We start from the raw sequence: 23,014 nt of genomic DNA on the forward strand, positions 1-23,014 counted from the left end.
TGACGAAGACCGTAAAAAGGAAATCAACTATAAAAATTAACCATTTAAGTCTTTCAAGAATCCACACAAAGTTCTTTTCACGTTCTGATGCCAATAAAACAAATGCAGCAAAGAAAGTCATTACAGTGGATGTTACACCAACAATCTCAAATAAGGGCATACTATACTTGTTAGTTTTGTAAATACTATCCGTCATGAATATTATTTAAAAGAATTCATTAGTTTCATTAAATTGGGTGTGTCCAAACCATATCTTTCACCACAATTATACTCTCATTCAACCTACACCAATAAATATACATGTCTCACTCAAGTAGCATCACTAGTTGTTGTATTTCAATTCTATAATCTTGTTCCATTCTACAATAGACATATATTACATTATAAACTTGCTTTATGGTTGTCACATTTTTCATTATGATCACTCAATGTGAACCAAATATTTTTAAGCTTGATCAAACTCTTTATCGTATCAACAAATATCGACTTCTCATTATGTATAAATCAACCAACATATGGATGATTTATTATCGTATTTATCAAGTCATAATTATGAGAGGCACAAGCTAATTTTACAATTCATCATTTATCTTCTTCACAAGCTAATTTTATAATCATATTTCTATTATTAATTTCTTCCAAGTCCTTCATGTATTGTTTGTATTTACCATATTTTTCACAACTTGGCAATATGTTGTCTTTCTTGTTGTCAATTTGTTATATATAACCTTAATATTATAATAACAAATTCAAGACTAAAAACAATCTTTCTTGTCCATTCCAACAAGTCAACCTAACCACCAAATACCTACAACAACATAAACATAGTAAAAAATTATTGTATGTAGTAAAAAATTATTGTATGTTAATAAAATTTGTCATATCAAAATAATTATATAGTAGTTACATTTATATGATCTATTGTGAACACGTCCCTATAATCCTGTTGCATACATTCATTATGCATTGCATCAGAAGAGAGAACATAATCTATATCAACATACATAAAAACATTTCAACTTTATTTGATATACCTGTCTGACAAAATCAAAAGTAAAATGTGTAAAAATTAAAAAAACAAAATAAAATATTTATGTTCAGAACATGCATTTTGAAAATCATTAGAGATTCCATAATAGAATATCTGCTTTCCAAAATGTCCTATCCGCTACACAAATTTTTAACTTCTAAAATACGAAAATACGAGTTTTGTAACATAAAAAATTATTCTAGAATACATTTTTCGAGTTTTTCGAGTTATATGTTTACATTCTGTATGATGTTATGGATTAGGTGCTCCAAAATGTTGTACACTGCACTTGTTCCACAAAAGTTGTTCTGGAAGGTTTCCAGAATAATCATATGAGACATTACTTTCAGTATTCCAGAATGTTCTATTAGAAATGAAAATTCATGTTTCGGAAACTCCGAAATGTGTGTTGTGGAAACCTTTATTCCAAAATGTTGAATAGCCATTAAAACAAACAAAACCTCCATTTATCCTACCCATCCATTACCAAAGCTTGCAGGAACAACCATGCATAAACACCATCGAACAAAAACATAAGGAAGGATATCCAACATTCAAATAAAACACCAAGTTATTTGAAATTTTTTGAAAGTGCTGATAGCAATTAAGGGATGCAAGAAGCAAAAGGCCTTACACATCTCTTGTGTAGTTTTATTTTTTATTTTTAGCTTCTATCAACCCAACTCTAAAAAGAGAGAAAAATAGGCAATTTCTTCTTGCTCCTCCGTAATTTCTTTCTACACCTCCATAATTATTGAAATTCCAAAATTACTTTTCTAAATTTGTATAACAAATTTTACAATTAAAGTTATTTTCTGGATTCAAAAATGACTTTCGAATTGAAAAATTCAAATTATTTTTACAATTTGAAAGTCATTTATGAATTGAAAAAATGGTTTTCGAATTGGAGAATTTAAAAGTCAACAACTTTGTATTTCAAATTTTACAATTTAAAAATCATTATAACTTCTTAATTCTAAAAATTTGAAATATAAAATTAGCTTTCAAATTCTATAATTCATAACACTGAATTCCAAATTTTATAATTCTATGACATGAAGTTCACTTCTCAATTCTATATTCATGACACAAAGTTGGTTTTTGAATTGTAAAATTTGAAAGCTAACTTTTTATTCTAAATTCTATAATTTAAAAATTATTATACTTAAAATATAAAGTAGATTCTAAATTTCATAATTCAAAATTTATTTTTAATCTAAAAAATAATTTTTAAATTGTAAAATTGGGAAGTTAACTTTTTATTTCAAATTTTACAATTTAAAAAATGATTTTAAATTATAAATTTTAAAATAATATTTACACTGAAATAAAGAAGATGGTGGAAGATATATGGACTTAGAGTTAATTTTTAATTTCACTAGAGATAAATCTGTTTTTTTTACCAAAAGTATGGAGCTGGAAGAAGAAATTGTCGAAAAAGATGGGGAAAAATATTTATCAACATCAGTTTATATAAAAATATCAGAATCTATCAATTATTGAAGAATTCCAAGAGAGAAAACTGTCACCACGTATGCTAAATTTCAGGAAAACGTGAAAAGTGAAAATTTTACATAAAAAAACAGATGTAACATACCTGAACTTGCTAAATTGTTATTTGATTATATAATTATTTTAAAGGAGATTAAAAAAGCGGCAATAAAAATGGATTGAATATTTTGGAAAAATAAGGCATTCAAAATATCATCGTCTAAAAAATTACGCATTCTAAATATTATAATCTGAAAATATACTTCGAAATTCAAAATTATTTTTAAATTATGGAATATATTTTCAGATTTGAAATATATTGGATTTGAAAATAATTCTGTCTGTGATCAAAACATGTTTTCAAATTTTATAAGAAATATACATTTTTTAAATATTCCCCATAAAAAAAAATTAACTAAATTTTGTCTTCCATAACGAAAGAAAAAAGGAAAATGGGGAAAAAAGTACAATGTTTTTTAAGTTCTGATTATATATATACTCAATCAAATAGAAAAAATATATATAACTAATATTTTTATCTTTGTCTAGTTTAACTTTGAAAGAAAAAAAAATAACATTTAAATGAGATCCACACATTGTGCCTTGCTCCTTTCCTTTATACTCCATGCTCCTCCAAACAAATAATTAAAATATTCCATCTTTTTATTCTATTATCAATCCTTCCTCTACTTTTCCCATCCATTAGCTTAGTCAATGTTATTAAACTTAAGATTCTACCTAAGATATCACAACTCCCATTTTACCTAAAATACAACCATACTTGTCTATAATATTACATATGAATAAAAGAATAAAAAAACAACTCAAATGAAGAAATAATTGAAATATTATAAAAGATTTATTTGCTGATAACGTAGTTCTTGAACAAAATAAACATGGGTTCTCAAACCTCACCAAGGTATATTCTACATATGATCTACAATCATACTACTTCATTCACATTTTAATTATCAAACAGTTATTCTGGCATTACTCGAGTCATAATTAAATTGGCAACTCATACAAAAACATGAAAATTCACATTCATGCACATAATCTAATAATGAAAGAAAAGAAATCCAGAATAAAAAAATCTACATATTACTTGTAATAAAACTTCTATTAAACATACATATTGCTATTCTGCAAAGCTTTTGCCACATTAGGCATAACTAAAGAAATTAAATAAATTTATCATGGTTTTTAAAAAAAAAATTACAACTTATAATTGATATGCATATTCAAAACCAGAAAATGTTTATAGAGACAGTTGGTTCCCATCACTGACACCTCCATTTTCAGCCACATCAACACTAGCAGAATTTGTGTAAGAGGATTGTTGATCAAGTCCACTTATAGTTGAGGGTGGTGGGTGGTCGAACTTACAAGCTGGTCCGAATTTGCAAATTCCATAACGGCTGTAATATGTGCAAACATTCTGGTCCTGAATTTTATAACACATTCAACATAGATCAGGTAAACCAACAAGTCTAACCTTTTGTGTCATGAACAATTAAAGAACACAAGATATTGTCTTTCTGAATCAGAAAAGCAATAATCACTAAATTGCAAACTGTTTCAATTCTTTTTAAAAGAACCTAGATTACCACAATATTTTCTTGTTCAGAACCAACTGCTTTTCATTATGTAAACTAGACAACCTTTTTTTCAAAACCAACATCTTTTTTGTTCTAAATTTCTCATGAATAATCTGTCTTGAAGGTGTAAAGAGAAAACTGAACAGAAACAATGAAAGAAATGTGGCAGGAATCTTGTAATTTTACAGTCTCCATGTCAGGAAAAAACAATAGAATAAATTAACTTACCGGTCTCAAAGGTAGACCCTTGTCACTAAGACTGCATGGAGGTAATCTTGCAATCCGATTTTTTGGATGGTGAAACTTACAATTAGATTTAAACTTGCAATCCCCTGTTTTTAAGAAATAGCTGCATTCAGGTTCACCAGGCCTTTCTGGAAACTCTTCAACCTGCATTTGTTTTTGATGGTGCATATAAACATTTGTTTCCATAGCTGGGTTGTTCATGACATATGTTGAAGGTAGATGCATATTCCTCTCAGGTAGATAGACAGGTGCCTGTAGAAAACCCAAGTTGATCAAATAGCAGGGAAAATAATCAATTATAAGAGTTAACAAGCAGAAGATTTAACTCACGGAAAGGGAAAGGGAAAGGGAAAAGATAAAAAGAACATTAGATTTCTAGCTTTAAATTGAATAGATCAAAGCCATCCCCATAAGAGTAGTAAGGAAGCCAAGGAGTTACTAGAGAACAGTAAGCTAAAAAGATGAGGAAGCAGAGGAAATAGAGAGAAAATTAAAAAGTTTGAAAATAGAACCTAAAGGAAGAAAGCATTCTTTGACTTTTAAGTAATTGATGAGGGCATATAAATCCATGCACTATTCAGTATTTACTGTACATATAACATGCCCAGGAATCATACACAAGTATGTTAACAGCCAACTGATAACTATTCACCATGTACTATATGTTGCAACTTGCAAGAACAGAGAACATCCTTCCTTGTATGATAGAAAATTGGCAGACTAGTTTGCCATCATATACTAATAATATAATAGAATGTCCCTATCAAGATAGTTATTGGCATGAAATCTATTGATTTACCTGATATCCATCCCATTCAGAACTTTGAGGAGAAACCACTGGATTAGCTGAAAGTATCACCGGCACAAAAGGAGTGGATTCATTTAATGGTCTAGAAGAAGACCATGAGGATATAGATGATTGTGACACACCTTGTAATGAAATAGAACTTCCATTACCATATCCAGAAGGAGAATCACCTCCTCCAGCCGTAGGATCGGGATGATTAAACTTGCAGTTTGCTCCAAACTTACAAGAGCCAGTACGCATGTAATAGTGACACTCTTTCTCTCCCTGTCATGAAAAACAACTTCATCAAGTTTCAGGTACAAGTATTTCAGACATTAAAGAGAAACAAAAGATAGTGGACACAATAATTTTCAGCGTAACTTAGCTATGTAAGAAATCAAGGTTATACCACTCGAATAGGCAGGCCAAGGAAGTTAAGCTCTACAATTGAGGATGCTGATGAAGACATTCCCCTTGTGTGATTAAACTTACAAGCCTTTCCAAACTTACACCCCCCAGATCTTAAATAATACTGCCACAACATCAGGAAAAGAAAATTTTGTTATGAACCTGTAATAAATAGTAGGACATTTTAAAACATGACACAACAAAGATATTAAACATATGCATATATACAAGCATGTTTCATCCAAAAATTGTCATAGGGATCCAACATTTTTCAACATAGCAAGGCTAAGCCAACATGATTTACAATGTCAAAAAAATAAGCAAAACAGAGTACGTCATGATGACCAAACATATACTAGTATAGCATCAGAGAAAGAAGTCTGCCAAACTAGCATGTCATGATCCACCATGACAGAATCTTTGTTCATGACTAATGCAAGCCATAAAGGAAAAATATACCAATGCCTAATCAGAAAATATATAAAAAAAGATATCCCTCGACTATCAGCCATCTAACAACTACTGAATTCTTGCATATTGATCACGGAATTCTAACAGAGAATATTATTTCTTATATGATTACATCACTCACCAAATCAAACTCAAGTATATGATTTTTACATTAGCTAGTAAAATAGCCCTTAATGGTGAAGGGATTAAATATATAAAAAAGAATATGAAGGTCACAAAAATTCAAAGCATTGTATGGCATACAAATAATAAAAAATTACCCTATTTTTTAATTTTCATAAACTTGCCATTGCAAAAAAAAAAACATACTTGGTTATTTACCATGAACTCTAAACCAATAACATTACCAAATAAAACCTAAAGGTAATATATGGTTAAACCTCCTCAAGTTAACCTTACACAATCTCCCATAGACAGAACCTACATTTTAATAAATACATCATGTGATTAACCGATACACCCTTGGCCCAAGTATATAAGACAAAAAGACATGGACTGGAAAAGAATGGGCACAACATAAAGGATGGATGACTTGGGGAAAATGGCAAAATGACCAAGTGAAGAAATGACTCAGAAAAGAAGTCTGTTACACAAGAACAGCTAGCATATTCTGATAGTAGAGAAACATAGGGAAATAATTGAGAATCCGCGTGGAAGGGAAAAAAATGTATGGAGTCTTTTAGGGGTAGAATTGTGCGGAGTCTGTTACAGGTAGGCAACTTATGAGAGAATATTGGCAGGTTTGATAGAGGGTGTGTCCTGTAGCAGAGACCCTTTTGGCAAATCTATTTCAGTCTTATTTCTATTTGATTGTATTTACAGAAGACTATCTCTTCCATCTTTGTTGTTAGTGTCTCGTATGAACATATTATTATTGATAACTAAATTTGCTAGATTTTTAGATAAACCTACATGCCTATGTCCAAAATTCAGATAACATAATCTAGATTTGCAAACCAACAAAGGTGGGTCTAGTGGGAGGGAATAATCCACAGATACTGACAAATATGTTCAAATATACTTGAGAGCTTCAAATCATGTCTCAGATAACAATGCTTCTTTTGCAAAATACATGTATAAAATAAATAAAAAATGAGAATAAAAAACAGAAGTTACAGAATTCTGAAAATACCTTGCATTCCGTCTGCCCTGATCTTTCTTCCTGTTCTTCTTTTTCTCCCGCATTATCTTTTTTAGCCTTCATGTAGTGTTAATACATTTAAAATCAAGATGTGTACATGTATAAGATATTTCCAAACATAAAATGTTCAACAAAAATAAACTATTTATAACCCTTTAAATATAATGTTTCCAGTTTTTGTTTTTTTACCATGCAAATCCTTCACAATTTATAGCATGTAATATCTAGCATATAATACTTAACTGATGTTTAACTCCTTAGTTATTTAACACTTAATGCAGCCATACTAATACTTAGATATTGATTCTTAACTTTACTAATTAACCATTCATGTACCAGTACTTAATTAGTAACAGTGTGACAGAGAGAGAGACCTGGTTTTTCCTCTTAAGCGGATGATTGAACTTGCAATTGAATCCAAATTTGCAAGTTCCAGTTTTGAGATAAAACGCACAGTCTTCAGCCTCAGGCCTCAAGGGGTACTGTTGAGCTCTCCCACTGCTCCTTTCATCCCTACAGTCCACTCCCTCCACATCTCCACTCACCTTATCACTTTCACTCTCATTCACATTCTCAATCCAATCACACCCCTCGTCACCCCCATTGCAATCATCATCATCATCATCAACAACAACAACATCACCACCACCATCAACCTTACTCCCTTCTCCCTTACCACCTTCAGGGGCAGCACCTTCATCACTCAAATTTCCACCCCCATCTTCCAAGTTCGAACCTTTATCCTCACTCTCACCCTCATCCTTCAAATCCAACTTGTCCTCAAGCTCCCCACCAAGTGCAGCATCATCTTGGGCAACGTGATTGAGATCTGAGGGTTGAGGATCATGATCGAGTGGGTGAACAGGGGTGGAAGGTTCACCCAATTGCGAGTCCTTGGTGGGGGAAGTAACTGATTCGGATTCAGAGGGCTCCATTGCTGTATCTCCACATTTCAAATGGAAAAACCCTAATAATGGAGAAAATGATTGATAGCTAAAACAAACAAGAGTGTAAGAGAAGGAAGAGAATTTATTTATGTGGGAAAATCATAAAAAAGAGAATGAACAAAGTGTGAAACCAAAGGGGTTACTTTTTTGTTGTTGTGAATGCGCAAATGGGAATGGTGTGTGTTTAGTGCATGCTACTTAGGACACTCTCTTCTTTGTATTCTTCTTTGTATTATTGTATCTATATGTATGGGTGCATGTACCTTCTAATACTACTACGTATTTCAATACAGTTATACAACTGCCATGCCACATTTAGTTGAGATGTCAACTCATACATAATACTATTTATTTTCAACAAAAAAAAAATTACTTGTTATTCATGTTTGTGTTTTTTATAGATGAAAATATTAAAAATACCATTCTTAAAATGTTTAAACTTTTATGTATTATTATTGTTACATAGAAGATTTTATATGATAATTAATAAAAAAATTATGATAAGTATGGTTGTTTACTGATTTAACAGGTAAGATCAAATAGAATATAAAGACAAATAATTAATAATAAAAGAAAATAAGAACATGATAAACTCTTGTATGAAATATTATTTTTAGAAACAATTTAATAAAATAAATTAGGATATTGTGAAATATGTGTTAGATAGAAGCGTTATAAACTCATGCTAGATGCATGCTATATAATAATAGGATATGTGTGTGAGAGAGTTACCAATTTATCACAGTTACTCAATTTCTTACAATTAATTGCTAATATCTATTTAACGTCAAAACATCAGTTAACGAACATTAATCTGAATATCAGTTAATTGTTTTTTAATACTTTAATTATTTATTTTCTTCAATAGTATATTAGGTTAAATATTTACCTAAATAGTATATTATATTAATAATTATTTAAATAACATGATTTATATGTAAGAGTTCAAAACTTGGTTTTATTTTAATTTTTTTTATATAAAACTAAATAAAATAAAATTGATAATTTTAAGTTTTTAAAAATATTTATTTAAAAAAATTAGATTGGAAAATAATTTATTTAATAAATTATTTAAAAATAATTATATAGAATATAATGATTTAAAACATAATTATTTATAAATCATATATATTAAGTAATAATTATTTAAAAAATATGTAAATAAGAAAAAATTGTTAACAAGATTAACATTTATAAATTTTGAAATATTTTATTCTAAAAAAAAATTCAAAATTGACTTAGAATATTTTTTTAATGTAGGATTTACTTTTACATTTACATATACTTAATTTTATTTTATTTATAAATAAATAGTTAAAAATATTATATTTTTTAACTCAATACAAAACTAAATAATTACTTATCTAAATATTTAATTTTCTAACAAATTAAATTTTAACACTTTTAATTTTTCAAGTAATTAGTTCTTAAAATAATAACATTTCTAAATAATTATTTTTAAATTATAATATTTTAAAATAATTATTTATTAATATAATTAGTTTTTAGAAAATTTATTTTTCTAATATATTTATTTTTCTAAAATATTTATTTTTCTAAAATATTTATTTTTCTAAAATATTATTCCTCAATATAATTATCTTTCTAAGCTTGTATTTTTTTAAAATATATATATACTTTTTTACAATTTTATTCAAAATATTTATTTTTTTTAAGTTATTTTCCTTTATTTTTAAATAAAAATTAAATCAATTTCAGAATGGAACCGAAATCACAAATGTTACATTAAACCGTGCTATTTGAATAAATATTTCACAAAATATGTTATTTTGGTAAATATTTTACACATTAAACCGTGTTATTGATTTGACTTGAAACGTCATTATTAAAGCTTCATTGACTCTATATTGTGTTTTCCTATTGTAATTGACAAAGTTTTTTTTTCTAGTTAAAGTAAACCCTAATTAAACTTTTTTTGTCAACACCAATAGTTTTTTTTCAACTTATGTGAAACACATATTTTTATTAATTAAAAATATTATTTTCAGTTAATGTAGATTTTTTTTTTCAACTAATATCAAGTACAATTTTTTATTGACACTCATAAAACTATTTTTTAGTTAATGTAAATTAGAGTGTTGTTTACTCAACGTTGAAATAAATTATTTTTCTAGTTGATATTATTAAAATTATTTATTTTCCAAATTGGTTGATATTTGTAAAACTCTTCTTTATCAACACATTTTTTAATTGATGTAAACTAATATTTTTTAGTTGAAGTTTGTAAGAGTTGTTTTTATTCAATGATTGTAGAATTAAGCTGATAATTTTTGTATATGATGATATTTGAAATATTTTATTCAAATAAAAATAAAAGTAAAATAATTTGAATTATTTTATTAAAGAAACATTAAAAAAAGTTAAATAATTTAAAATAAAAACTTCAATATGTTTAATTTTTTTGAAAATTGGAAATATCTTAATGAATTTATATCCCGCGCTTTAACCGTGCTTAGTAGCTTTGTAAGAGAATTTTGGGTGCATCTACTGACTTGAGTTGTGGTGGTACATGATCATTAGACTTAGATACGATCATTAAAATTAACATTCAACTATAATGTTTATTTTCTCTTTCTTGATATTAGTAAGCTATTTCGTATGCTTTCAAATTTCAAAAATAACTTCCATTGTAATTTGTAGGGTTTAGATAGCATGCAGTAATTTTTTCCATTTTACCAATCTCCTTCCCTTGTATGAGTTACTATGAACTTCCTCTTGAAATAAAAGATTACAGGAATAAATTAATTTATAAAATGATAATTGTCTTTTCTTTCACTTCTCTGGACCAATCATAATAATGTTTATAATTAAAAACAACTGAGGCTGATGATGGTAAGATATGGAAGAATAGGAAGTTAATTGCACGTATGATGGAAAGTCTACCTCCTCGCTTGTAGAACTCCTTCAAGTATGTTCATTTCTTGGTGCATGATTTCCGCACGAATCATCACATGATTTCTAATTGCAATAAATTAACCACGAAGGTTTGAACAACATTTGCATCATGTTTTTAGATCCAAGCAATTGCTTTAATTGTAATGAACAAATGGGTTGAAGACCCAAAAAAGCAAACAGAATTAATAGTTACTACAAATGGCAATTGCAGGGATATCCTACACTGTCACTAAACCCTAGTCCTAGCCGGGTCAATTGAGAAATGGATTCACAAATTCATAAATAGTCATGTTAAATAACAATTAAACATCTATTCCACTTGCTATTGACGACTCTTCTTCGCCGAATGACCAGTCTTTCGCTTATGACGACTGAAATCAGACACAAATCTGAATGTTTGTCCACAACCTTGCTCTGCACATACATAAGGCCGTGCACCAGTGTGGACTCGAATGTGCTCAGTACGAGCCCATGCCCACTTGAAAGTCATCTTGCATCCCTTCCAAGGGCACTTCAAGGGTCGCTCATCCTCATGAACTCGCCGGTGTTGCACCAGATACTTGTGTGAGAAAAACTTCTTCCCACACCCTTTTACAGGGCAGATATTTCTCTTGTGATGCAGCAGCTCCTGTTTTGATCCAAAGCTCATACTGCACCCATCAATATCACATTGATAATCTGCATCCCCATCCTTCCCTTTGGCATGACCAACTGAAACCTTTGCAGTTGTAGCATTCTTCACCTTCTTCCTTTTTGTTTGCTTGTCTTTCAATTTTCCTTCACTCTCCTGAGCTTTTGTGGTTCTCTTCCTAAGGCGGGTACTTGGTCCACCTTCTTCCTCGTCTTCCATCAGTAAACTAAACTCTCGGGAGTTACTGGATTGCTTATTCCTTGGCTTTATTTGCTGAGGAATCTTTGATTTCACAAGCACCCGAGACCCCCTCTTTATGGACCGAGAAGCCTGGCTTTTTGCTTGCAGGGAATTGGCTTGCTTCATCTGTTGAAGTGTTTTTGGTTTAGATTGTTTACTTCTAAGAGTTCTTCTCAGCTGCTGATCATCTTCCATTTCATCATCAGAATTCAAATCATCTTCGTCCATGGATTTATCTTGCTTTCTTTTAGGAGTTCTATGCAGCACGCGAGAATTATTTTCAGCCGAGTCATCCATAACTTCTTTATCAGTGTATTTGTTTTGCCTGCTCTTAGGAGTTCTTCTCTGCTGCTTTGGAAAATGATCCTCCAATTGATCATCAGACATTACATATTTAACTTCTCTATCGATGCCTTTGATTTGCTTTTTCCTAGAGAAACTTGTTTGCAGCTTCTGACAATGATCCTCCAATTGGTCACCTGACATTTCATCTTCCTCTGCTACACATTTGGCCTGCCTGCCTTTAGGATTCCTTCTTTGATACCTACGATAATGGCCCTCCAGTTGGTCATCTGAATCAATATCCTCTTCATTGAGGTATTTGTCTTGCCTGTTTTTAGGATTCCTCCGTTGCTCCTTCTGCATTTTCAGCTCTAGCTGGTCGTCAGATGTTATATTTTTTCCACTCAGATACTTGGCTTGCCTGCTTTTAGGAGTTCTCCTCTGCCGCTTCTGAAAACAACTCTCCATTTGGTCATCAGAAATTATATCTTCTTCACTAGTGCATTTGGCATGCTTGCCTTCAGAAGTCTTCCTTTGCAGCTGAAGAGAACCAACATCTAAAGAATCCTCTGAAATTGCATCTCTCTCCATATCTTCAACGTCCTTACTGCTATGTTCTTCCCTCTGCTGCCAATCAGAATCACAGTCCCCTGTATCATTTGAAACCACATCATTGTCAATGTCAAAATTCCTCCCATGCTGCATGTGATCATCTTCATCATCAACTGAATCATCAGAAACCGCATCACTTTCAGTACAGTTTGTTTGTTTGCTTATAGGTTTTCGATGATGATAGGGAGAACTATCCCCTTTCAAAGCCGCACGATCTCTCTCAACATTCCTGGCTTTCTTACTTCTATGAATCCTCCTTGGCTGTGAGTTGGGTTTATCTTCAGTTGAATTATATGAAACTACATTTTTCTTAGCATAACTTCCTTTCCTGGTTCGTCCATTCTCTGCTGTCATTTTCCTTTTCTTACCTGACTTTCTGCTAGTAGTTTCACTTTTGGGGGTACTTTCTGATCTCTCAATTCTCGCATCAGGTAATATCCAACCAAGTAACATTTTCTCATCCTCGGCATCCTCAGAATCTCTTTTCGCTAAAAGGGGATGGACCTGGTTGGACATCCAAACTTTACCACACCATTTCCCAGCAACAACCTTTTTCTGCCTGTTGACCCTTCTTTGGTAGACCTTTGGCTCTTCGGGTAAGCTAGATGGAGAGCTACAACCAAATGCACAGTATATAACAGAATTGTAAGGCATCTGCTTACTATAAAGAGGAGAGCGACTAAGATATGCGCTATAAAAGAGATTGATCCCTAGTTTTACAGCCCAGTCACCATTCCCAGGAATGGCTTCCTCGCTATCTAGAGCCGACTGGATCCTCTCCCCATCATCCTTGGAAGCATGCCTGTATGCAATACTCTTCCATGTGTAATCAATCCCCAAATCTTCTGCCACCACTTTTGCTTCAGCCTCTATCTTGGGATAATCTACAGAAATGTGAAAATAAACAGTAAGCGGTTTGAAGAAGAAAAATAATAACAGTAATACAATATTTTTCATCATGCGGAAATAGACACCAACTATAATTGATCCATGACAACCATATGAAAAATACTTCTTCAAATCAGAAAGAGTCATCTGTTTTAAAATCTCTGCTTGTGAATGAATATTGGCATAACTCATCATGGATGATGGACAAACGTATCCCGTCAATGACAAATATATAGCTAATCTATGACTTCAAAAATTAGAAATCAATAGAGCAAAAAAATCATATCCACTATTTTTAATATTAAAAAATTTAATTTTGATTCATAAAGAATGTAAAAAAAAATACGTACCAGCAAATAATTGTGTAGTATTGGATAAAACCCAAGTCCTATATAGACTAGAAATAGTATCAAAATACAATATATATATATATATAAGGAGGCAAATCCTCACCTTCCAAATGAGTTTTGTAAGGTTGAGTTAGGCTTGAATCACTTCTGTAAGATGGTATCAAAACTATCCTAAATCCGTTAAAAAGGTCACTCACCATGTTATAAACGTGCCAAGTCCAATAGTATGAGAGGGTGTATTGGGAAAAACCCAAATCCCATGTTGACTAGAAATAGTAATAAATACAGTATATAAAGGAGGACAGTCCTCACCTTACAAAACCGGTTTTGTAAGGTTGAGTTAGGCCTAAATCACTTTGTAAGATGAGGTGCCACCTATCAAAGAAAATAAGCAAAAGCTTTCACTAAAAGTGAAAAGCAATGACTACTTCACTGATTTGCAATCTTCTTATTTGCAGCAAGTGTAAAAAGTTTCATACTGAAATTGAATCAAATTCCAACTCTTACTGAACCTGACCTTCACATTAGGGAAGTAAAAAATGAACTTTCCACCACTAGACTCTTATTTTTCATAACCATAGTCCCCTTGTTTCTTGACCAGTTTAATCAGTCTACCTATTAAGTGTTCATTTTATTCTCAGAACAAGAGCAGTAAATAGAGAAATTTATCAGTATTTGCTAGAACTAGGGCATGAGATAAGAATACTGCATAAATGAATAGTTGCTCAATCAACCCACAAACCTGGATGACATAGGAGAAATATGTGGGCTCCACCTATGGGGCGAAGTTGCTTCTCAGCTTCTGCAGCATGCTCCAGACAGAACACATGCATTCTGGATGAATCTTCATCAGACTGTAACACCATGGAAGAATTTTTATTATCAAAGGGAACCATAGACATTTTAGACAATGACCTTTCAGCATCATGGGCGTCTTGGGAACAATTGGAGGTGGAATTAGGCACCGTCCTCATATTTTCAAATGTTACCCCCGATGTGATATTATACTCCTGTTTCTTTAAAGAGTGGTCTAAAGATTGATGACTCAAATTACACTCAAATCTATGATGCATTAAATCCTCACAACTGGCACTCTTTGAAGGAATATTATCTGCACTATCAAGTGCAGGCATGGGACTAGCATGGGAATCTTGAGTATGAGAAAGTAAACTTTCAGAAGCAGAGTTTAGCACATTTGTTTCATGACCATCAGCTGAAATCTGATCTTCCTCAGAGTCAGAAGAATTTCCATATGCTGAAGCCAATAGTGCAAGAGCTGAATTGCCCTTTTCACTTTCAATATTTAAAGCATCTCGAGAAGATTGAACAGAAACATCTTGCATACCATCTTGGACATTTTTTTTCATCCATCCTGCATGACAGAACAAAAGAATCAGTACTTTTAAGCTTTACCTAAATCCTAGACAAAAAAATTGAAACAACGAAACTATATATGGAAAAATAAGATATAAAAAGATTCAGCTCCTTAAATACCGAAGTTGTGCTTTCAAATGCACCTCATACAAGATTTGTAGGGCACTAGTGTATGTTTCCGCTCTCCTATTATTCCACAACTAAAAGCTTATAACAATGAGGTTTGCTATTACTATATAACTAAAGACAAGTTTATAGCAGTGGTGGCAGTTATAACTTAAAGGCACAAACTTTTTGGGTCTGCCCCATTGTAGGATTATCATGATAGTGTGGTCATTACATACAGAAGGACACTGGCAAAATGGACATGTTTCCTGATGAGCATGAGACAGAGGTCCAGAAAAATACCTAGGATGTGACGTCATTACTGATAACATCTGAAGAAAAATAAACTATTTTTTATGACAATATGAAACAAAGTATGAAATACTAGAAATAGTACTACTTATAAACATGCCTGTATACATATTTGACACAGGAATAGTTGCTTCTTCTGGGGCAGTAGTAAATTTACTGTTAGATACTCCAGAACCAACAACCCAATCATTAAAGAAGCTGCAATCAGCTGACATGAGATATCTAGCAGCGGGATCTCTAGGCTGTACAATAGCAACACAAGAAAAGCTTAATATTCCACAAGTGACACATGAAAACAGTCTCTGATCTGACAATCCATCTTCTTCACTAGTTTCTCCCTCAGTGTCCCTTTGAAGTGGCTTAGAACTTGAAGTGCTTGAGTTACCATTTACATCAAAAGAGGAAATCCTGTTCCTTTCATACATCGTAGTAAACTTGTCTTTCACAGAATAGAAACTTTTTTCTTGCTTGATTCCATGACTCCTGTTGAATACCAGATCATCAGAAACAAAACCTTTTGAGGAATGCATTCCCTCAGAATTGCTTACATTGATGGATTGCTGGGATCCAACACGTAATTTTGAGCAAACAGAAATGTCAACTGAGCTACGAGGAAGAAGTACTACAGCAGATCCTTTCCCCAGTATATGAAGCAGATCATTGTTCTGTAACACATCTTGGACAAATAGTTCTTTAATTACAGTTTCTCCTTCACCCTTCTTCTTATCTTTAAGACGAGAACTACGAGGTCCAGCACTGACGCTCGCAGGAATTCTGTATGGAGAAAACAAAGGATATTTACAGGCAGTATATTTTAGAACAGATAATATGGTCATCAGAATCATTGTCTAGGTGCCATGATCACATTGTACATGAATTATGAATAAGGAAAACCTAAAAAGGAAAAAATATATATCTCGAACCAGAATGATTCATCTACACATTTTAAAATTGGAGAGAAGAGAATACATATGTATATTCAAACTCCATTAAGTCTAGGTGCCATGATCACATTGTACATGAATTATGAATAAGGAAACCTAAAAAGGAAAAAATATATATCTCGAACCAGAATGATTCATCTACACATTTTAAAATTGGAGAGAAGAGAATACATATGTATATTCAAACTCCCTTAAGTCAATCAGGTATTATTAATAAGTGCATCAAACCTACTAACATAAAGAAAACAAAAGATAGTTCTAGTAAGGTTTCGGCAGTCTTGTAGCCAAATTATAAGAAGTTAAAATAGAAAAAGACAAACCTAGAACACAAAGCTAAGGCAAGGTCATAAAGTAACTGGAAATGTGAAACCATGGGAGGATAATTTAATGAAGCCCTCCGAATGGCAGCATCTTTAGCAACCCTCAACCACTCAGGCGTCGCAATGTTTGCTGCCTCTCCACAATTAAAACCTACACAGTATACACTCAGAATCATTAGAAATATTCTACTATTGACCGAAAGAATAACATCTATCACCACCACCTACCCACCCCTAAAAAAGAAAAGCGAAGAAAAGAGCATCTTTGAGCCTGTGACTACCATTCTTACCATGACTGAACCCTGTGTGATAGGCTCTTGGAAATGTCACAACAAATTCCCCAGCATTTTGTACTAACCTGATTCCACAAAAAATAGAAATTTAAAGTCACATATGCACATAAACCACCATACAAGGTCGCTGAAAATGAAAATAATATCTAATAATTGCAATGATGATTACAAGGGAGTGGATATGATATTCTTTTAAGTAGAAAAACAAAAAGTGAGAACCAAGCATGCAGCCAAACTTTCCTGTCTCTGCATAACAGAAATGGGTACTCCCCTGAAACAAACCATTGCAGAGCACCAGAGACGAGGCAAGAAAACAATCTTAAGCCAAAACAATAGAGAAAAGAGAAGCCCTTAAAGATGAGGGCATTTCAGTCCAACCATATACACAGCACAACTTAATAAACTAAATACTGCTGATCCATAGAAGTTTCCATTTTTTCTATCAAAACCTTCAAAACTAACCATCAATAACTGCTTCCAAGCTCCAAATGAAAAAGCAATCAATAGAAAATACACTGATGATTTCAAAATTAAATAGCCACGCAAAAGTGGAGATATAGAAAAAGATTATTCCAAATGGCAGTAAAAAAAACAGAAAAAAAAGTAAGTGTTTTGACAAGGCATACATTTCCTGGAAGTTTGTACTTGAAATTGCTACTTAACTTCAACATCTTTAAAGTTCAAACTGTTTTGTGTGTAGGACAAAATCAAGCAATAATTTAGAGTAAATAACCACTTACCGGACACAGAAAAACTGGAAGTACAAGTAATTAGTGTTTGAGATTAATCTGAGGATAAGATCATCACAAAAATATATAATATGGCATTCATAAGCATAAATACCTGCAGCATGGAACACCTGCACTAATAAATACTTCAGGCGACATCACCGTGGTTTTCTCACCAAGAATAGCAAATGTAACTGTTCAAAGAAAACAAGAACCTTGTAAGTTTGTAATATGTGGATCCATAAATTAACACAATCAAACATCATCCTCTTTACATATAAAAATCAGTGTCATTTCTCCTTTATCCAAGATGAGACCAACCAATATTTTTCATTCCTCATAAATCGAAAAATAAAAACGCAATATATCATAAGTGAAAGGAGTGAAGATGATAAAATAGAAAACAGCAAAGATTCCCCACGCAAAAGAAATCTAAAAGACAACGATTATGTCAAGGCAACATGTTGGCAGACAGCAGGTGAAAAGAAAGAGATAGCTTCCCTACTCAGATTGGGGTAGACTTTTAAATTCAAAACAGGATCGTTGTGTTAAAATGTTGTTCAATCACCAGATGCTTTCATTGTCTCCTAAAGCAATGAATAGGCATCCTAAAACCAACTATGCAACCCTTAATTTGGTTATCTTTCATTATTACAATCAGAATTCCACCCACTTTAAACAGGCTGAGGATTAGAACAGAGGACTATAACTTAAATCATAAACTCCTAAGGTTTCAGTAGCAAACTTGTTTTCAACAATAATGCCTTGAACTAAAGCTAATGATTGTGACAGCAGGACATAATACAAGCATGCATCCTTCAATTTATACGCTAAATGCACATCATGCAGAAAAAAAAAATGAAACAAACTATATGGCAATTTACTAGCTAAAGAGTGAAAGATTACAGGCGCATGTGTTAAAAGTTCCCATGATCAAGAATTCTCGTCTCGCTGGCAACATCAAAAAGCAGCACATTCTGTAACAGAACCAGGACTAAGCGATCTACCAAACAACTTTTCCCTCCAGAATGGATTTCAAACCACACACTTTTACACATTCCCCCAGTCCAGTGTTTGGGCCAATTAAACACACTACTGCAATTTTAGTCCCAGTTTGGGATAAAATTCACGATCAGCACTTACAGGAGAAGAAAGCAAAAGGATAAAAAGAGCAAGCTTATCATATATGTATGTATAAATTAATTTATAGCTCACTGATTTAACTTCCTCAAATGCTAACTTTATCTCATGCAAGCTAATTTTTAAACTTAAAAGAAGTTACGTGTTTAAGCTGTCCGAACAGAGCCTTGGAAAAAGTTAAGTGTTTTTCACAAGTTATCCAAACAGAGCCTTGAAAAAGGTCAAGTATGTTTCAGAATTTTATCCAAACAGAGACCCAGGTCAAAATAATATTTCTCTGTAATCCTCTGTAAAATTTCATAGCAGTTAATCCCACTCGCCCAATAAAAACGGAACCTAAGACAAACTCCACACTGGGGAAGCAGCAGAGAACGTAATCACGCAAGGAACTGACTATCACAAGCAATCAACTAACTTCCCATTCACAAAGTCAACATTTCAGAAATTCAAGGCAAATGCGTGAACTCAGCAGTAAATTCAGCAATGTTGGAAAGAAAAAACAAAGACAACCGCAGAGAAACAGAAAACCAAACAAACACGCAATGTACTCACCCAGCGGATTAATCTCTCCACCGTAGCCGTGAACCCTAACAACCTCCTCAAACGCGACGGCAGCATCACGGGGGACTCCGTACCAGGTCTTGCCGGCGCCCATGTGGAGGTAGTTCAAGCTGTGCAAGTCGTGGTCCTCAACGTGCCACGCGAACCAGCTGAAGAGCATGGCGACGTAGACCATGGGAGAAGTAACGCCCGGAATCTCCTCCTTCATGAAGCGCAAGAGCGAACCCGTGGCCCGCGAAACCGCTCGCATGTTCCACGGAGTGTCCGCGAGGGAGGTGGGATCCCCAGCATGGCGGCATTTGGGGGAGAACGCAGAACCCGGCATGTCGTTCGCGTATTCCACGGAGAAGGGTTTGTCCAAGGTGGCCTTCCAGAAGAGCGTCTCGGTCTCAAGCGGGGTCGGACCCGGGCCTGGGCCCGAGCCCGAGCCCTTTCTGGTGTGGCGTTTGAGGTACGCTTTCTCGAAGGACTTGGCTTTGGACTCGAACTCTGTGAAGGTGTAGTGATCGCCGCTCTGCCATACAGGACGCTGCACGGGACGGGGGCGGCGGGGGCAGAAGCCGATCTGCTGCTGGCGCGTGGTGAATGTGGAACCTGAAACGGCAAGTGAGCGGTTGAGATTGGCGATGGCGGTTTTCTTCGGGGAAGGAGGGAAGGGAGGGATGATTTTGCAGATGCCGTACTTGGACGCTTCCTTCTCGATCTTGAATATGTAGCCGATTGGATCTTGGAACTCCTCCGCAGTCGGCCGGTACACCGGCGCCACCGGCATCGATTTCAGCCACGGCAAAACGTCTGCGTTACCCTCCGAACCCCCTCCCATTATCCCTGATTTCTTCTCTGTGGCTCTCATTGAAGCCTCAACGAGGTCAGACCTCGTGTCTGCGTCTCTTCCCCTGTTTCCAGAGGAAGGGAACCAGAGAACGAAATGAATAAGAAAATTTTGGGGCAGAGGAATGAAGCAAAAGAAAACAGGGGTTAGTAGAATTAAGAAGTAGAGTAAGTAGTAGTAGAGACATGTGAGTGATGTGTGAGTTGGGGAGTTTTATTGTGCCCTCTCTTCAACACAAACACCACTCCTTTTCCCGTTATTTACCACCTCAGCCATTTTCTCTTTCTTCCTAGCTCTACCATGAGCCAGCACTCGTAATTAATCTCTTTTGGCGTTTTTCTGTTTTCGGATAAATCATTTTACGCCATTATAAATTGTTGTGCCCTTCTCTGCCGCTTCCTGTTTTTCCATTATTCTACTTTTGCCCCGCCACAGTTTCATATTTCTGAATTGTGCCCACATGCGTGAAAGACGACCCCACCAACTCACACCACGTCAGAGAGTTGAGTGACACGTGTCATGCTCTAATTCCCCATCCTGTGTATGCATGATGAGAGAGTATGTGTATAATTTTAGTTATGGAGGTGTTTTGATTTGATTGCTACACTTGATTAATTATGGTAACAACACATGATAACAACGTTGTAGCTAATCAGAAGTCAAACATTTAAGTACCTTCTATCTTCTCTCACTTTTCTTCTTCAAACTTGCATGTACTAGGCCATTCTCTTTGCAATATACTTATTTATGTTTCCAATGGATGAATGATATATATATATTTGGTTTTTATTCATGGTTCTTTAGAAGTACTGCTCCACTCATCTCTCACTAATTTCCTGTGTGTACCTTTGCAAGAAATCTATTCTAAATGAAAAAGTAACTTCACCCGTACATTGATGTATATTGGTCCTAAACTTCCTACTCATTCTTTTAGACCTATTTACATTTCACGTACTCTTTCATTTTTTTTTCAAGGTTGAAAAGAGCAAAAATCTCTATTATTTTGCGTGGCTAAAAGGAGTTTAAATAGAATCATGTTCTTTTTTTGTCGGAAGCTTCAACGTAGACCTCTTATCATTTGAAAAGTGCTATATTCTCTACCATTTGCTCCTGCATCATCGCACACAATGGTTTATACGTCAATTATTTTATTTTCTCCTCTCTGTTTTCTATTTTTGGGGTTCAATGCTTTCTCAACAAAACAAAGTCCCAAAAATTATGCTGTCAAAATAATGTTAGGAACAAGTTTTTGTGAACACAGATGGAATTTATTGATGCGTAACCAAATGTTTGTTAGTGGTCCAACATCTATCAGATTAAGTTTAATGGCCTAACCACTATGAATTATTTAAGTAAATTATTTATTTATGCATAATATTCTTATGAATCTAGTCGTGATGCCTTATTTTCTTATGTTTTACAATTTAACAACTTCCAATGATATCTCTGCCATGTCACCAAATAATCGGGTACCTTAAAAAAAGTGTCGCAACATATTTTTAAAATAATTTATTTTTTTCAAAATTTTCTCTACATTTTCTGAACAAATGCCTATTACCATGTCAATCTAAAACTATGCTATTATATTGTCTTTTTTCTTGTGAAAAAATAAATTATGTTTTACAAAGCAATATAAACTTTACTTTTTACTCTCTTTTTTTTTTCATACCCCCAACATCCCCTAACTAAAAACAAAATATTTTCTTCAAATAAAGAATATCAACCTAATTTTGTTAGATAAGCTTTAAAAAAAATAACAAAATACTCTTTACACTAAACAAATATTACTCTCATTGTGTTAACATGCAAATCACCCCCTTAACTATACAAACATATTATAATTTGTTATCCATATTTTTTATTTTTATTATTATTTAAAATAATAACTAGAAATGAGAACATAAATTATATAATATGTGTGCACGCTTGTGTATAATTTTGTACTGATTACTAATATAAGTTTACATTGTTTAATATACATGTATGAGAATAGAATACATTTATTAAATTTGATAATGATATGACATTTAGTAAATATAATATTTGATAATAGTATTAAAATTAATTGCATATTATATGTAACAAATATAATAAGTAATATAGTGAGATAAATCATATTTAATTTAAATGTTTATATAAATATTGTATTAATAGCATCAATTAAATATTTTTATAATAAATTATGTTTGATTTTATTTTATATACACATTACTTTTATTTTTAATTTGATTGTTTCAAAATATGTCATGTGAAAATAGTAATTCAAAAATAAATATTCAATCCTTTTTAACAGAAAAATAAATGAACGATTGAATGTTTCATTAGTCCTTCTAATATTCTCATCTTATCTCCTTAAATATATAACAG

At 33.0% G+C, this 23,014-nt stretch overlaps 2 protein-coding genes across 5 annotated transcripts; both read right to left on the bottom strand.

The window, feature by feature from the left end:
* Positions 1–3,607: 3,607 nt before the first annotated feature.
* On the bottom strand, positions 3,608–8,361 carry LOC137820106 (zinc finger CCCH domain-containing protein 67). 2 transcript variants are annotated; one of them, XM_068623929.2, is made up of 7 exons: positions 7,547–8,335; positions 7,164–7,229; positions 5,562–5,684; positions 5,296–5,437; positions 5,165–5,211; positions 4,348–4,617; positions 3,608–3,965 (listed from the first exon to the last, which is right to left on the bottom strand). In XM_068623929.2, the coding sequence occupies exons 1-7, from the start codon at positions 8,105–8,107 to the stop codon at positions 3,780–3,782; spliced, it is 1,395 nt and encodes a 464-aa protein (XP_068480030.1). In that variant the 5' UTR covers positions 8,108–8,335; the 3' UTR covers positions 3,608–3,779. The 2 variants fall into 2 exon arrangements, with proteins under 2 accessions (XP_068480030.1, XP_068480029.1); XM_068623928.2 differs by having other exon boundaries at positions 5,165–5,437; positions 7,547–8,361.
* Positions 8,362–11,092: 2,731 nt separating this feature from the next.
* On the bottom strand, positions 11,093–20,846 carry LOC137820107 (lysine-specific demethylase REF6). Of its 3 annotated transcripts, none has more exons than XM_090295292.1 (8): positions 19,807–20,846; positions 18,230–18,308; positions 17,384–17,451; positions 17,094–17,244; positions 15,930–16,603; positions 14,781–15,410; positions 14,351–14,413; positions 11,093–13,684 (listed from the first exon to the last, which is right to left on the bottom strand). In XM_090295292.1, exons 1-7 carry the CDS (start codon positions 20,666–20,668, stop codon positions 14,385–14,387), a joined length of 2,493 nt encoding a protein of 830 aa, XP_090151418.1. In that variant the 5' UTR covers positions 20,669–20,846; the 3' UTR covers positions 11,093–13,684; positions 14,351–14,384. The 3 variants fall into 3 exon arrangements, with proteins under 3 accessions (XP_090151418.1, XP_090151417.1, XP_068480031.1); XM_090295291.1 differs by lacking the exon at positions 14,351–14,413 and having other exon boundaries at positions 15,930–16,312; positions 16,378–16,603; positions 19,807–20,834; XM_068623930.1 differs by lacking the exon at positions 14,351–14,413 and having other exon boundaries at positions 19,807–20,842.
* Positions 20,847–23,014: the final 2,168 nt, after the last annotated feature.

Source organism: Phaseolus vulgaris, chromosome 9 (assembly GCF_051622355.1).
Source record: "Phaseolus vulgaris cultivar YP4 chromosome 9, ASM5162235v1, whole genome shotgun sequence".
Classification (NCBI taxonomy): Eukaryota; Viridiplantae; Streptophyta; class Magnoliopsida; order Fabales; family Fabaceae; genus Phaseolus; species Phaseolus vulgaris.

Bases quoted from the DNA above. Each gene is read 5' to 3' on its own strand.
- LOC137820106 (XM_068623928.2), bottom strand. From the start codon at position 8,107: ATGGAGCCCTCTGAATCCGAATCAGTTACTTCCCCCACCAAGGACTCG. The intron at 5,685-7,163 runs GTATTTTCAGAA...ATGTTGTGGCAG, and splicing joins CAGGGCAGACGGAATGCAAG to TATTATTTAAGATCTGGGGG. The intron at 4,618-5,164 runs GTAAATCAATAG...GGTTTTCTACAG, and splicing joins CTGAATGGGATGGATATCAG to GCACCTGTCTATCTACCTGA.
- LOC137820107 (XM_068623930.1), bottom strand. From the start codon at position 20,668: ATGAGAGCCACAGAGAAGAAATCAGGGATAATGGGAGGGGGTTCGGAG. The intron at 17,452-18,229 runs GTATTTATGCTT...TTGTGGAATCAG, and splicing joins GCAGGTGTTCCATGCTGCAG to GTTAGTACAAAATGCTGGGG. The intron at 15,411-15,929 runs GCATGTTTATAA...TCTGTCATGCAG, and splicing joins TGTGTCAAATATGTATACAG to GATGGATGAAAAAAAATGTC.